General features: G+C 41.7%; 1 protein-coding gene across 5 annotated transcripts; it reads left to right on the forward strand.

The window, feature by feature from the left end:
• The first annotated feature begins 228 nt into the window (after window positions 1–228).
• LOC140999454 (bile acid receptor-like) lies at window positions 229–14,887 on the forward strand. 5 transcript variants are annotated; one of them, XM_073469843.1, is made up of 11 exons: window positions 229–301; window positions 5,117–5,254; window positions 10,887–11,288; window positions 11,385–11,525; window positions 11,634–11,758; window positions 12,752–12,850; window positions 12,947–13,043; window positions 13,454–13,570; window positions 13,659–13,748; window positions 13,864–13,977; window positions 14,275–14,887. In XM_073469843.1, exons 2-11 carry the CDS (start codon window positions 5,155–5,157, stop codon window positions 14,469–14,471), a joined length of 1,482 nt encoding a protein of 493 aa, XP_073325944.1. In that variant the 5' UTR covers window positions 229–301; window positions 5,117–5,154; the 3' UTR covers window positions 14,472–14,887. The 5 variants fall into 5 exon arrangements, with proteins under 5 accessions (XP_073325944.1, XP_073325945.1, XP_073325942.1 ...); XM_073469844.1 differs by having other exon boundaries at window positions 243–301; window positions 5,113–5,254; XM_073469841.1 differs by lacking the exon at window positions 229–301 and adding an exon at window positions 442–1,119 and having other exon boundaries at window positions 5,113–5,254.
• Window positions 14,888–14,935: the final 48 nt, after the last annotated feature.

Genomic DNA, 14,935 nt, shown 5'->3' on the forward strand with positions numbered 1-14,935 from the left:
TTAAATCCTTCTCATGAAAATACCTGTGAAGTATTTCTTCTCGCCACTTTGTCTTTCAAGAGAACATTTACAGGAGAAGAAGATCTTTGGTCAGGTTCATGCAGATCAAACACACATCAACAGAAACTGTCTCATTTGAAAGGTCCTGTTTACTCTGTGAGTGTGTGTGTATTTGTGTGTGTGTGTGTGTGTGTGAGGATGGAGGCTGGGCCGGAGCCAACATTACAAAAAGTGAGGCAGTTGGACAAAGCGAGAGGACGACTGGAAGCTCGGCGCAGAAGGAAGGCTCCTGCCATCAACGGTGAGTCCTCAGACCGCATCTTTAACAGAAATGTTCATAAGCTGACACACATGTTGTTTTGTGATCTTTGACCTCTGCAGGTCCGCATTTACTGTCCTTATCTACAGGGGTTTAAATTAGGGATAATTAACATTTAATTTTGTAATTGTTCCTCTCAGTGGATTCTCTTTTCGACCCTTTACTGCCATTACAACCTAGCTGATAGTAGGAGTTTGTTTTGTTTCGCTCACATAAAACAAGAAACCTAAACACACAACATGAGCGAGCTGACGGCAAAAAGCAGACAACAGATTCAGCAGTAAACTACTTCCCAGGCCTTTAAAAGACGAATGAAATCAAAGTGTTTGTCCACCACGTTACGTTGCTCCACCAAATGAAAATCTCCTCTTAAATTGTAGGCCGACCTCTTGAGAAACTTTACAAATCAGTTTTCTGTCACAGCATATTAAGGCAACATTGCCTCTGACCCCGACCATGTCATGAACAGTGGATACAAATTGTTACCATAAATATTTACTTTGAAGGGCCTTGAATACTGTCCTCTGTAATCTCCACGGATGTATCTTTGTTTGTCGTCTTAATTTGTGTCTTCTCTGTGATTTTGCAAATGGAGCTGCTGTGATGCAAGAAAAAAAAAAATCATACTCGATCTGACAATAATGTTTTATCAATCAGTCATAAATGATGGTTAAGATGGTGAGAAGAATCCTGTAAAACGTTGTGCTACTTCTTCTAGTTGTGCTACATTTCTGGCTGAGACTGGTCGACCTCAGTCCAAGGTTTCCAGTGCGATCCACACCAGCTGATTAGAGTTAAAGGTACTACTATGATGGCCAGTTTTTACACACTACTTAATCAAGGGTACTGTTTGTTTAAGGAATTCAGTGCATTTCATTTGTACCAAAATAGACATAACATAGAGGAGAAATGAGCAAACAACATGGTTTGAAAGTCCAATCTCACAATAACCTCTACAGATTGGAGGAAACGCTTTCAAATAAATACTTTATCATTTGACGATTTACATTCCTTCTCATGAAGGAACCACACTCACTCACTCACTCACTCACTCACTCGCATACGCTCAAACATAAGCTATGGACTTTACTCACGAATACTGAGGCCACTTTAACGTAAGCGTCAGTTTCCTGCGAGGATCAGTAAACAGTCTAGGCCATTATCGAGCTGCAGCTACCAGCCAGCAGCTCTCTGATAAAGAGAGGATCACGCCACATGGAGAACAGGATTTATGATGTGCAGAATATATCTCCAGGCATTGGGCTGTGAGTGATTCAGGACTAATGAGTGTAGGGGGTTTGCACATGCAATCAGTTTGTTCTGGAAAAGTTGTTTCAGTGTTTGGTCGATTAACATTTGTGTTGCGTGGAAATGTTAGACTTTGCTCAGTCGCTCTTCTCTCTGGAATCTTGGTGCAAAGAAAACAAAGTAATAACACAAACGCTCCCGAGTCCAACTAACCACGAACTAACCACGCTTGGTGTGAACGTGCCCTAAAGGTCTTCCCCTCCCTCCCCTCTCCTCTCCTTCTTCTCTCGTGACACACATCTCCCATGGGGCGAGCCCTCGTAGTCAGGCCCGTGTCCAACAATATGTCCGATAGTGTGAGACTTCCAGAAGATCCATGGCGACTTCTGCACGCTCTCAGATATTGTCCCTATCGTTTAGTGTCGCTCTGAGCGCTGCTGCCTGCTCTCTACCCTCCGTCCATTTCTCAGAGGTTACAAACAGTTGGAGGAATGGCTCATTTGTTGTTGTTTTTTTTGGAGGCCCATATGTGTTGGGACATGACAAGAGAAATAACAACAGACCATCTCTTCTTCAGCAGTGCATTCATGGCATTTCAGAAACTACCACCGATCTGTCATATGAAGGCAGATGATGCTGTTCTATTAAAGGAGCAGTTCACCTCAAAATCAAACATACATATTTTTCCTGCGAGCTAACTAAGCTAGCTAATGTTACAGCTCGGTCGAGAATGACGCCATAAATGTTTAAATCCCACACTGTCATGAGAATTAGCCTCCGGTCCATGAGGAGACGCACACTTCCCTCTGTGCAGTGATACAGTTTGCAGGTGTAGTTTGGTAGAAAGAAAACAGGTACATGAAACTGCTGCTTTTTCAAATGTGTTTTTTGACACTAGTTCCGTTATACTCTAAAGAAGGCAGACATCGTATATCACCAAAATTCAGCTACTCACACCAAAACAATCTAGATGGATAAATTGGACTACTGGTAAGAGGAAAAATATGTATTTTTGATTATGGGATGAACTGTCCCTTTAAAGGTGCAATATGTAAGAATTGGGTCCTGAATTGGGTCCTGAATTGAATTCATACAAACATGGGCAGCACATCACCAGAATAACCGTTAACGCCTGCCAACTGTAGCTGCCTTTTGCCAGTTAGCTTAGTTATCTCAGTTAGCCGTGCGGCTAGCGCTCCAGACTGCAGGCTCGGAGTGGTGTTATGAAAAAGGACAGGCCTTGGCTAGATGGTTAGCATGCTAACTTCAGTAGATATTTCTTCCACACAATACATAAACGTCTTTGATATGAGATTAAAACTACTTTTGGTGCATATTCTGTGCATAATTTTAGTTTATTAGTAAATTCTTATATATTGAACCTTCAAGTCTGCGTATTAGCATTAAAGAACTGCTGATAGAGACGTCCATTATTAGGCCGTTTCCCTTTCCATGATTTGAAATATATTCAGGTAATGCAGTGAATGTCTAACTAAGGCTAATGCCCAGGCTGAAAATAAGTAAATATTTCTACCTAACAATACAAGATAACTCATCTAGTAGTCTAGGAACTTTCTCAAAACATGTGTCAACACATTTAAAACGGGGCAAAAGGGGCAGCTTATTCCAGTAATATCAAGAAAATCAAAGACGTTGTTGAAACTAGAATAAAATAAGTGTTACATTATGAGATTTGTTTTACAGTGGTCATGGCATAAATCTCTCTGGCTTTAGGAATATACTGACGTTAAGTTTCATGTCACGATGAGGCTGACGTTTCTGGGCTGATGGATTCCTCAAGCACACCATGAATTGAAATTTGTGGTTTTAAGTGAAATGTCTCAACTCAGGATTTAATAACTTTGTGGTCCATTGACTTTCACCATCATATATCAGTTTTGAAATGTCACATACTTTGGTATATGACCAAATATTTACAAAAATAATCAAATTTCCATTGGTGTCAACTCTACTTTGTTCTTTGGATTGAATGCCTTGACATTTTGTACAGATGTTCATGGTCCCCAGTGGCTAATCTTTGGTGACTTTGATGATCCCCTGACAATTAAAAATCTAAAATGTGGCTTTCTGAGTCATGCAGCCACGTTGCAAAATTCATGTTTGTGTGGTTTTATATTGAAACATAAGTTATTGGTGGTTTCTGATATGTAGGACACATTTTTGTCTTTATGTATTTGCTCTCTTTTAGATTGTGCTTTTTCCTGAAGTACAATCGATTTTGAAGCGGTGTTGTCATCGTGCACTGTGATCACATGTGTGCCTATTTACCCTTTGGACATAATCTTCAAAGCAAAGACAACAGAATTCCTGAGTCATTTGTCACTGAGATCGATCGTGAAGTGAAGGCTACAGCGTCAGTCAGCGTTAGTGGCTCTTCTGTAACCCTCTGCTATCCACAGGCCAGTCCTGGTTCCCATAATGAGCCAGTGAAAGGAATGATATGCGGGTGGGAGGACGCCATTAATCCTCGGTAAGCATGCTGCATGTCAAACGGCCATGCTCAGAGATTTACGGGCCAGTGTTGAGGTCACTCCTCGGTCTCCTCTGGGCGGTTCAGGCCTCGACTCCTTTCACTCTGCCCCGGCCTGGTTCACTGTCTGTGGGGGAGGCGGAGGTCCCGGAGCCCCTTAAATCTAACTGCTGTCCAATATTAACTGCAGCACAAACAGAACAGCGGTAAACAAAGGGCAGAGTAAACACACTCCCAAGAGAACAAACATGCACAGATACAGTCAGACACACACACACACACACACACACACACACACACACACACACACACACACACACACACACACACACACACACACACACACACACACACACACACTAGGTTGACAGCTCAATATAAGTAGTAGAGTTTGTTTCATTTGAATTGAACCTGTAAAAAGCTTCATAAGCAGGATTTAGTCATTGATCAGGAAAAAATAAACTTTTAACAGTTGATTTCATGATGGGAATTATTTTATTTGACTCATCAGATTAATGTTTCCTTTGCCCAGCCCAGCTGTTGCATTCTGGGACACATCCATTCAGGCCAAGCCTCAGTACAAACATGTATACAAACACCATGAGTGTTGAGTGACCCTCACTCTACCAATGAGGGAGGAGGTCTCCATCTATCCATCTATCCATCCATCCATCCATCCATCCATCCATCCATCCATCCTCCTTGCCTGTCTTTTGATCTGTGAAGTCCCGGGTCAGGTCCAGCTGTTTGGACCACGGCCCCGTCCCTGCCCTTCCTGGGTGTCCCCTCTTTTCCGATCGTCTATCCCCCAGGGACAGTTAAGACCTCCTCTAGCACATCATCCACCACAGACCAAGAGCCTCAGCTGCACTCTTGCTCTCTGCCTTTTAAAAATAGGCTGGGATATCAGCCTGGACAGCTAAGAGACCTGCACGCATCCTGGGGATTGAGGAATGTCTCCGCACTTCCCAGATCCTTCATATCTGTGTGAATCCTCTGAGTAATTGTCTCTGTGTGTGTGTGTATGTTTATATCTTTGCATGTGTGTGTGAAGATAGACCCGTATTACAAGCGAAAGAGAGGATCTTCTGTCCAGATGAGAGAGTGGACTGAGTTGGAGATGAGCTTTTCGGCAGGGGGGTTTCTCTCCGCCTCGGATGGTTACTGCTCCACAGAGCAGCAGCTCCAGTACTATGGTGAGTCCACGGTGACACAATTGTCTCTGCTTCTGTCTCCTCCACTTTTTTCCCACTATGGCTTCACCTTTAAATTTCTCTTCTTCTTCTTCTACTTCTGTTTTTTCGTTTTCTTCTCTAAAATAAGTTATGTAATGAATGAATCCTTTGCGTAATAGACTGATATGTTAGGTCATAATGCTCTGTCTCGTTGACATGTGACACCAGTACATTTAAACACGCCTATGAGAAAGAACAGGGAAGACAAAAAGAGATTTGACTATGTGGAGACATTTTTACTTGCAAAGCACTTTCAGTGTTATCAGTCAAAGCTAAATGAATTCAAATGATGCTTTGTGACATCGCTGGTTTCTCTGGCACTCAGGGAGACACAATGTTTTTCTTTTGTTAAAGGTTGTTTCACCCAAATTACTGAAATCATTTTCTCACTTCCTTCAGATAGTTTTGGCTGTGTGTGTTTGAATGGAATACATTTCCTTTGTGGTGCTCCCAGCTTTGACAAATTACATTAAGAATTTTTTTATAGTGACTTTTTCTTTAGTAGAATGTATTTCCCAAGAAAATGTAAGAAGTACTCAGATCTTGTACTTAAAGTAGCAATACCACAGTGATGAAATGCTCTGTTACAAGTTACAAGACATGTACGAGTCATGTGTTTACATTTTTAAGTTAAGTAAAGGTAAAAAAGTGTAAGCATCTTTATACTTAAAGTACCAAAAGTAAAAGTGGAAGAAAGGCATATTTCAGAATAATGTTTATTTTATTCAGTGCTGTAAAAAGTGCCCAAAAGGTAAACTTGAGTAAAACTAAAGATATCGTGCTGAAATATTACTCTGGTAAAAGTGAATTTTAATCAAATAATGTAATATTTATATTTATATTTATATTATAATAATATTTTTGATCAAATACATTTATTTAAAAATGCAGGTGCTCTGTAGAGTGGCTAGGAACTAAAGTTAAATAAATGTAGTGGAGTAAAAGTACAATATTTGACTCCAAATTGTACTTAAGTACAGTACTTGAGTAAATGTACTTAGTTACATTCCATCAGTGATTATATAATTGGATTATAATTATTGATGCATGAATTGGTAATCAATAATGTTGAAGCTGGCAAAGGTAGTTTAAGCACTACAGTAGTTTATCAGCTAGGTTGTTTGTGAATCTTCTCTCAATAAAGATTTATATTGATTTATAATATTACAGCGTACTGTTTTTGCTGATTATATTTTGTATAATTGAACCAAATCTGCAAGGTTTTAAAACAAATGGAGTCGAGTAAAAACAGCAATATTTACCCATAAAGTAGCAGAAAATTGAAATACTCAAGTAAACTTTAGGCACCTCAAAACTGTACTTAAGTATTGTACATGAGAAAGTGTACTTAGTTACTTTCCCCAAAATGAGAATAGTTTACAGTTTTCACCTGGTTCACCTGCACAAATGAAACACCAAACAATCGGCATGGTTCGACACCACCTGAGAGATTTTTTTTCTTTTTCATGTTATTCTGATTTGAGTGAACTAACCCTTTAAAGTGACACAAACATCGACAGGACACTGCTGCTGCGACCTCAGTCCTAACAGGATCACTCATGTCAATTAGCATTTTCTCAACGTGTGTCAGCTGAGTGCTTATTTCATCAGTCGGATGATAACTCAAAGTGATACTGTTGAACTTCTGAAAGAAGAAATAAAACATTCTCCTTCTTACAAAAATCAAAATTCATGAGCAATGAAATACAGCATTGCTCAACTCACATCACTCAGGGGTTTTCTGCTATTGCTTTACTTGTTCCAATATGACCTGTAGCTTATGGTGGCTAATGTTAGCTTCCATTAACAAACTTTAGGTCGATATGATCATTACTTGTGTTTCACCGAGGTTACGAGGGCTCGCTTTAAGTAAATGGGTCATCTATACATTAAATTGTTACACAACGAGGATGTGACTGCAGTCTGTGTGCAGCACAGCCTCGTCTCATTCACTCTCACAGTTGATGAATGAATGGTGAGAGTTTATTTACCGCCTTTGAGAACTGGACGACGTGAAAAAAAAAGTTCATGAGGAGGTTCAGCCGGCCCGCTGCATTCACAGCACGCAGGGAGGCCGAGCGTGCGTCGGAGGATCTATTTATACTGACGTGTATCATCAACAAATTCCCTCTCTTGTCTCCCCTCCTGCCCCGAGGAGCAGCGGGAGGTGAGGGGTTGGAGGGGCAGCTACGGGGGGTAGTTTGCTGGTGTTGTTTGGCTCCCCCAGTGTGCGTGGGATGGAAGGGAGGCTGAGGAGTGTTTAGACAGTGCTCAAATGGTTTACAAACAGTGCGAATCACAGCTCTGTCACATGTCGAGTAAGCAAGGACCCCCCCGAAACCATCGCCGCCACAGTCTGGTAAAGACAGGAAACATCTGGAGAGAGCACACAGAGGAGACAAAAGGAAGGAGAAAAGAGGGGTTGATGAGTGACCTTTAGCATTATGATTCTGTTGACATCTATTTGATCAGCAGCGGGATGTCAATCTACTAGATACACCAGTTTTCTACATCTGCTGTCATCAAAACCTCTAAAAGTTGTCCTACAAAACCAAAGTTAATAAAAATAACTAATTTAAAAGAAAAGTTCAAGACTTAAGTAAATATTTGTTCTTGCTGAGAGTTAGATGAGAAGATCATGTCATGCACTACATCTGAAGTTATAGCCAGGAGACAGTTAGCGTAGCTTAGCATAAAGACTGGAAGCAGGGGAAACAGCTAGCGTGGCTCTGCACCACAAGGTAACAGAATCCACCTCACAACACCTCTGCTCCTCAGTTAACCAGCGATATTTTGTCTGCTTAATCCCTACATGTTCTGGTTTCACAGGGAGCTATGTAGTGGACTATTTCCTGAACGGGTGCAGTGACTTCCTGGCGTTGCCACTGGTTCAGTCAATAAATGAGCATCAGAGATGCTGGGTTGTATTTTTATATTTTAATCTTTGGACAGGCCAAGCTGTTTTTACTTCTTTCAATCTTTATGCTAAGCTACGCTAAGTGTCTGCTGGGTCTGCCTTCATATTTAGCTCATAGACGCAAGAGCAGTGTTGATCTTCTCGTCTAACTCTCAGACTGGCCTCAGTATCAGCAGATAATTGATATTAAAGGATCGTTATATAAAAACACATTTTGTGACCAGGATATCCCTATATATGACTGAAAGAGAAATTATTACGGTAGCTTATAACCATAACTTCAAATAGGGGCTCTTGCTCCAGGCCCTGTCCAATAATCCATCCATTGTCACCAATGGCTGAGGCCAAACTATGGACTAAAATTAAGGATATCACAGCCTTTACTTTAATTTGGACTACACTTTATCTTTAATTTGCCTCCTGTAATTTCCTCAACTTTATGTCAGTGCAATACCAAATCATTAATGTGCCCCTTTAAAGGTGCATTACGTAAGGATTGGTCAACAAACAAACAGGGGCAGCATATCACCAGAGTAACTGCTAACTGCTGCTAACTGTGTTTTTACATCCATGACTGTAGCTATTGTTAGCTTGTTACCTCAGTTAGACCTGCAGCCACTGGGGGAGTGTTGATGTTAACACTGTTAGCACCACTGGGATAAAGACGTTTTCAGGCCCAGGGCTAGTTGGTTAGCATGTTAACATCAGTAGATATCTCTTCAACACAAGACAGACAACATCGCAGAGCTACAATGATGGTTGGTTTGTTTCCCTGACAAAGTTAAAAGGGAGACAACAATACATGTTTTTTTTCGACATAATCAGACTGATATTACTGTCAGTCCTCATCTTCATGCAACATGTTTACCCTTTAAATGTCCATCTCCAGCAGTCGTGAGACTCGGGACAGTTGGGTGGGCTCTCCGTTTAATCAGTGCAGAACAGATCCCACAGCAGTCCCAGTCATACCGGACCAGCTGTACTTTCAGAGGCTGCCAGTGGTCACACATGTTTTCTCAGAGGAGACAGGCTTTACGAAAACACAAGCTGTTGACCCACGCTCAAAGACGTCTCGGTCCGTCACAACACTGAACGACCATTACAGGCCGAACCAAGCATCCAGAAACGAGGATCAAAAAATCCTAAATGGCACTTGGAGCTCTCAGCTGCATCCTGTTTCAGCAGTCTGAGCGAGTTCACAAGGTCTCACTCTCAGCTTTTTATTGTATCCCTGAAGAGCCATTAAAGCAGTGAAATCACACGAGTCACGTAAGACCACATTCCTGTGACCTTCTTTGACTTTGTAATGGCGTAATAGTGTTTCCTTGAAACACTCATTCATGTTTCTGGTCTTGGTAATGCAGTTGCTCTGTTGTTCCAGATGTGAAACGGCTTACTGGGGCATGTTTACACCTTAATCAGGTGTCTGTACATTCTTTGTTTTTACAGAAAATGACTGAGATGGTGAGAAATGAAGTCACAACTGTACACAGATGGACTTGGATACTGTTGTCATGTAAACAGGGAAATGAAGAACCAGGTTTCTCATGTTTCATGTAAACATATCCTTAGTGAGATCAAACCCAGGATAAGACTGAAAACCGGTAAAACTAGTACACATGTAAACATACTTGTTCTTAAAGGAAAATCTGGCATTACTGTATTTATTTTTTTTTATTGTCAACAAACCAAATGAAAAGACCAATGCCAACGGGTAGTTCATCTGTCTCTCAGTAGTTTCTGACCTCCCTTCCCTCACTGTGGCTCTCGATGGGTCCTACTGTTCGCAGAAATCTGAACATTTAAATTTACGTAGCAATTACGTAGAATTGGATCAAAACGTACTACATTGCCCATATTCATCATAATGAAGGAACATGTCACCCAGGTTTTGGACATCAATGGAGCTCGATGGCACAGAGGAATAAGATATACCAGGTTTAAGTTTCACAGACAATACTTGGAATGTAACTGAGTACATTTACATTTACTCATTAATGCTACTTAAAGGTGCAATATGTAAGAATTTTAGTTGAAAACAGCCAAAAAAACCCAAAAAACTAAAATTATCAACAGAATGCAAAGAAATAAGTTTGGATGTTATGCCATCTATGTTTTGATAATAATGGATGTTAGCATGCTAAGCAGCTAGCCCCGGCACATCACAGTCCAAAGCTACAGAACTGGTGGTGTAAACACTAACATTCCCCTGATGCTCCGAGCTCCCAGTCCAGACCACTAGCTACATGGCTAACTGAGCTCTCTAGCTCATTCTGTCTCTGTATATACAGTACATACATACCTGTAAATGTATGTATAATTTACTTTGAATTGTACTTCGAATTGTTGCCAGAAAATTACATTTGATACTTAAGTATGTTTTTAAGACTTTTTTGAGCAATATTTTAACAAGATATAAATACTTTTACTCAAGTATTACTTTTGGGTACTTATTACAACACTGAAGGCTGCACTAGAGAGGATACAACATTTTCCAGGAAGTAACAGTTTTCTAAGAAGTTACAAGTTCATCTAATTTCCCTCAAACTCTTTCTTTTATTCTTTTTCAAAATGGCATCAGATCACAAATCTGAACACAAAATTGCAAATGTTGTATTTGGAGTAATCAATTACTAAAACTTTTTGCCCTTTCGCTTCCATCGTCCTCATTTTCAGACCTGCTGGCTGACCCTCTGGGCTACCCCCTGCAGGACCCTGACCTCCAGCTGCTCCCTTACAGCCAACAACAGTACAGCCATGCCAACCTGCCATTCTCCCTCTACGGCTCTCCACCCTCCTCCACCTCCTCTCCCTCCTCCTCCTCTTCTTCCTCCTCGCAGCCCTGCCATCCTGCCTACCACTACAGCCCTCATTGCCTGGAGGCCCCGTGTGATCCCAACCCCGAGCCCCACTGTGGGGGCCTGGTCCAGGGCCTCGGGGCCGTAGGGTTGCCTCTGGGGCGGAGGACACGGGTGGGCATGGGAGGGAAGATCAGAGGTCAGGACGAGCTGTGTGTGGTGTGTGGTGATAAAGCGTCAGGGTATCACTACAACGCTCTCACCTGTGAGGGATGCAAAGGTATTTCTCACTTTTGTCTGCCAACTTTTTATTCTTTGTATATTTGTGTTCTAAAATGAATGTTCTCACCCTCACCTGGTCCTTCTTTACCTGTAGGTTTCTTCAGGCGTAGTGTGACTAAAAAGGCGGTGTATCACTGTAAGAGTGGTGGTGGCTGTGAGATGGACATGTACATGAGGAGGAAGTGCCAAGACTGCCGGCTGAGGAAGTGCCGGGCTGTGGGAATGCTGGCTGAGTGTGAGCGACCTCTACTGTACTTTAACTAATGAAATGTTAGGCCCATATGCGTTTGACTGATTCGTCTGGTTTGATGTTGGTCTGAAATTGTTGTTTTTTTAACCTCAGGCCTTCTGACGGAGGTGCAGTGCCAGTCCAAACGACTCAGGAAAGGAGGTAAAGGCAGAGGACAGGAGGAAGAGGAGAGCACAGACAGCAGGAAGGTCAGCTCTAGCAGCAGGCTACCTGGACAGGTACCACAAACTAAAGCAGGGCTGACTCAGTGTGTTATTGACGGGGTGGCTGCCTGAGTGGATGCAAGTTTTTTGCTCATGCTGGTGGCAATTTGACTGCTGAAAGTTAAGTTCTGGCATTGTCCCCAGTCATTTAGACAGGAGCCTGGTTTTATTAGCATGAAATAACTGCATGGGGGCGTTGCCAAGATGGCTGCCGAGTGGCAAGACTTGCCTAGAACAATGCCTTACTAAGATTACCCATTTAGTTCAAAGCACTGCTGTGCTGAAGTAGCTACAGCTTCACGGAGCCACTCACTCTTTCGGTTGGTCAGTTAATCATGCGATTGGCTGTCAGGAGTGAGATTTGATATAATGCTCTTTCAGGGTGCATGGAGTATTATTTCGCCATACTGATATATTCTGAGATATTGTACTGTTTGTGGATGATAATTATGTGGAAAAATAAAACAGCTTAACTGGGATGTTTGTTTTAGGCTTATCTAGCTGATAAAATATCTGACAAATCCAATATTTCCATGAATCAGTCCTGCTCATTGATTTGCAGCATTGCCCTCACTGGCCTTATCCACTGAAGAGTTACTATAGAGATAGATACCACATTATTTATGGTATGGAAAAATCATTGTGTATTGCTACTGTTGGATGATAAGTTTGATTACTTTTATGGCTTGCTGGGTGTTTTTATGATATGTTTGGGTAGTTTGTGTCTTTTGTTTCTTTTTGTTAAATGGTTTGGTTGATGAACGGTTCAGAACACAGATGATTTGGTTGGTGAGAAGGTTGTTTGGTGGTTTGAATAAATGATTAGTTTTGTATCGGGTTGGATTATTAAGCAAAACTGCAAAAGACAAGCGTAAACTCTCCTCCCCCAGCTGTTCAAATTCACATGATAACATTTGTCTTTCATCTTAATGCACTTTCTATCTTATAGTTGTAACAGGCTGAAGTGATATCATGATTTAAACTTGTGTTAATTTCCCCCTGCGCCAGGCTTTGTCTGCCACTTTAACCCGAGAACAGAAGTACATCGTGGACAGGATGGTGGAGGCCCATCGCCTGTACAGAGCACAGGACAGCAGCCCTTGCAGGGTAGGTAACGGTATGGAGACACTAGCTGTGCTTCCAAAAACACATTCACATGTTTTATTATGTTTCCCTCATGGTTTCTTGTCCGTGTCTGCTCAGTTGTTTGATTGGCCGTGTGCAGAAGAAGGGGAGGTGTTGTCTGATGTTGTGTCACCTCACCTGCAAAGACTGCTACACTTTGCCAGGACAGTGCCAGGTAAGATGGAGGGGGATATACAGCGTTCAGGATCTATAACCTGCTTCCTGCTGTGTTCCCTTAAGAGAGGAATATATAGTCTAATTGAGGAAAAATATTCTCAAAGTGCGAGGAAGTTTTTAAGGAGATCAAAGAGAGATGAGGAGCTTTCTGTTGCTATGTGGCACTCCCCTGCAGAAGCCCATGTAAGCCAGGCCCTGCAGGGTGTTTTTAGCAATGCTCTAAGAATGTTGGTCTGTTTTTGTTTACTTCCTTGGTCCAGATTGAAATATCTCAATTATGGCCATGAAATTTGGTACAAAAATGTATTTCTGGGCACTAAGAAGAGAGAAAAAAACTGTCTGACTCAGAGATATTTCGAATAAACATAATCTGTATATAAAAATGAATATTCCTTGTACCCCTCACAGGATTTGACCTCCTGGATTATTCAGATCAGAGCTCTCTTTTGTCCGTCTCCTCACTGGAGGTCATGTTCCTGCTCTCCGCTCAGCACTTCTGCCACAACCCAACAAGCCCCAGTCCAGGTGAACAACCTGCACAGTTTTATGATTCATGCTTGCATTTGAATTTGATCTTTAGTTAAAAAATACATTTCTTTATCTCTGTTATCAGTCATGCAGCTTTTCAGCATGTCAACACACAACTGGCTGAGAAATGTAGAGTCAAAGGAAAACATCCACAGCAGGACGTTGGTGAACTCAGGTGAAACCACACACACACAGGTTCATTAAGAAAATATCTTACATCTTACAACCCGCAAAATATTCAAGTTACATCACATAAAAATGAGCAATTTCCTGTTTGCTGCTGAGAACAGGAGGCAGTGAGGATCTCTTCGGGCCGGTGCTCAACTTCTTCCATAGCATGGCGACGCTGCGGGTGACAGAGGCTGAATACACCCTGCTCACTGCTACAGCTCTGCTCTGCTCAGGTCAGACTGTGCTCTGTTGTTTGTGGATGTTTGGTCAGAAATAATCCTATCAGCTGTCAAGTCAAGACATGCAAATGCTCTGTTCAATTGTAAATAATCTTTATAAACAGGAAGTAAGATAGTAAAATGATTGATTTACTCAGTCTGACACAAAAGGGTAAAACAACTGTGGGAATTTTCCATGCAGTAGCTGTTTGACAACTTGAATGCATCACCCCGTCTTTGGATATAAACAAAAAAATACATCTGTTATATGTTTTAACATTGTTAACCTGTGTTCCTCTTCCCCTCCTGTAGACCGTGCGTCCCTGCAGGCGGCCAGCTGTGTTGAGAAGATGCAGGAACTGATCCTGGACCTGCTGTCCAGGGCGTGTGGGGCCCAGGCCGGAGCTGCGCGAGGAGGACCGCAACGGTTCGGTCGTCTGCTGGGCCGACTGACGGAGCTACGAACCCTTCGTCACAACTACCTCCTCCTGACAAGACAGCAGCCTTGACTCTGACGGAGAGGACGTACCAGAAATCTGAAATATGACCACTATCATCTCGGAGTTTTAAGGACTAGATGGTCCTATATGAGCTGAGAAACTGTAGAGAAACATTTTGGAAATGCAAAGGTTTTCACCTGATACTGATCAGACTATGATGGATTCTTTGGCTCGCTGTTGTTGATTTTTTTTCTCAGCTGACTTCAGTTTATTCAGTCCTGCAGTCATTATTGAGTTTCAGCTTCTAATAGGACTGAAGCATGTTTGTGGACTGCTGTAGTTTGTTTGGACAAAATATATTTTATAGGTCTTTTTATAACTGTTGTATACAGCTAACATGTAAACTTACAGTACTTTTTACTATGCCGAGTATTGTTACAATAAAACAAAACTGCAGACTGCATGTCTGCTGGACATCACTTTCACCACGCCTGTTAATGAGTGATTATCATTAAATAATATTAAAAGTGATC

The sequence above is a fragment of the Pagrus major genome, chromosome 7 (assembly GCF_040436345.1).
Source record: "Pagrus major chromosome 7, Pma_NU_1.0".
Lineage (NCBI taxonomy): Eukaryota > Metazoa > Chordata > Actinopteri > Spariformes > Sparidae > Pagrus > Pagrus major.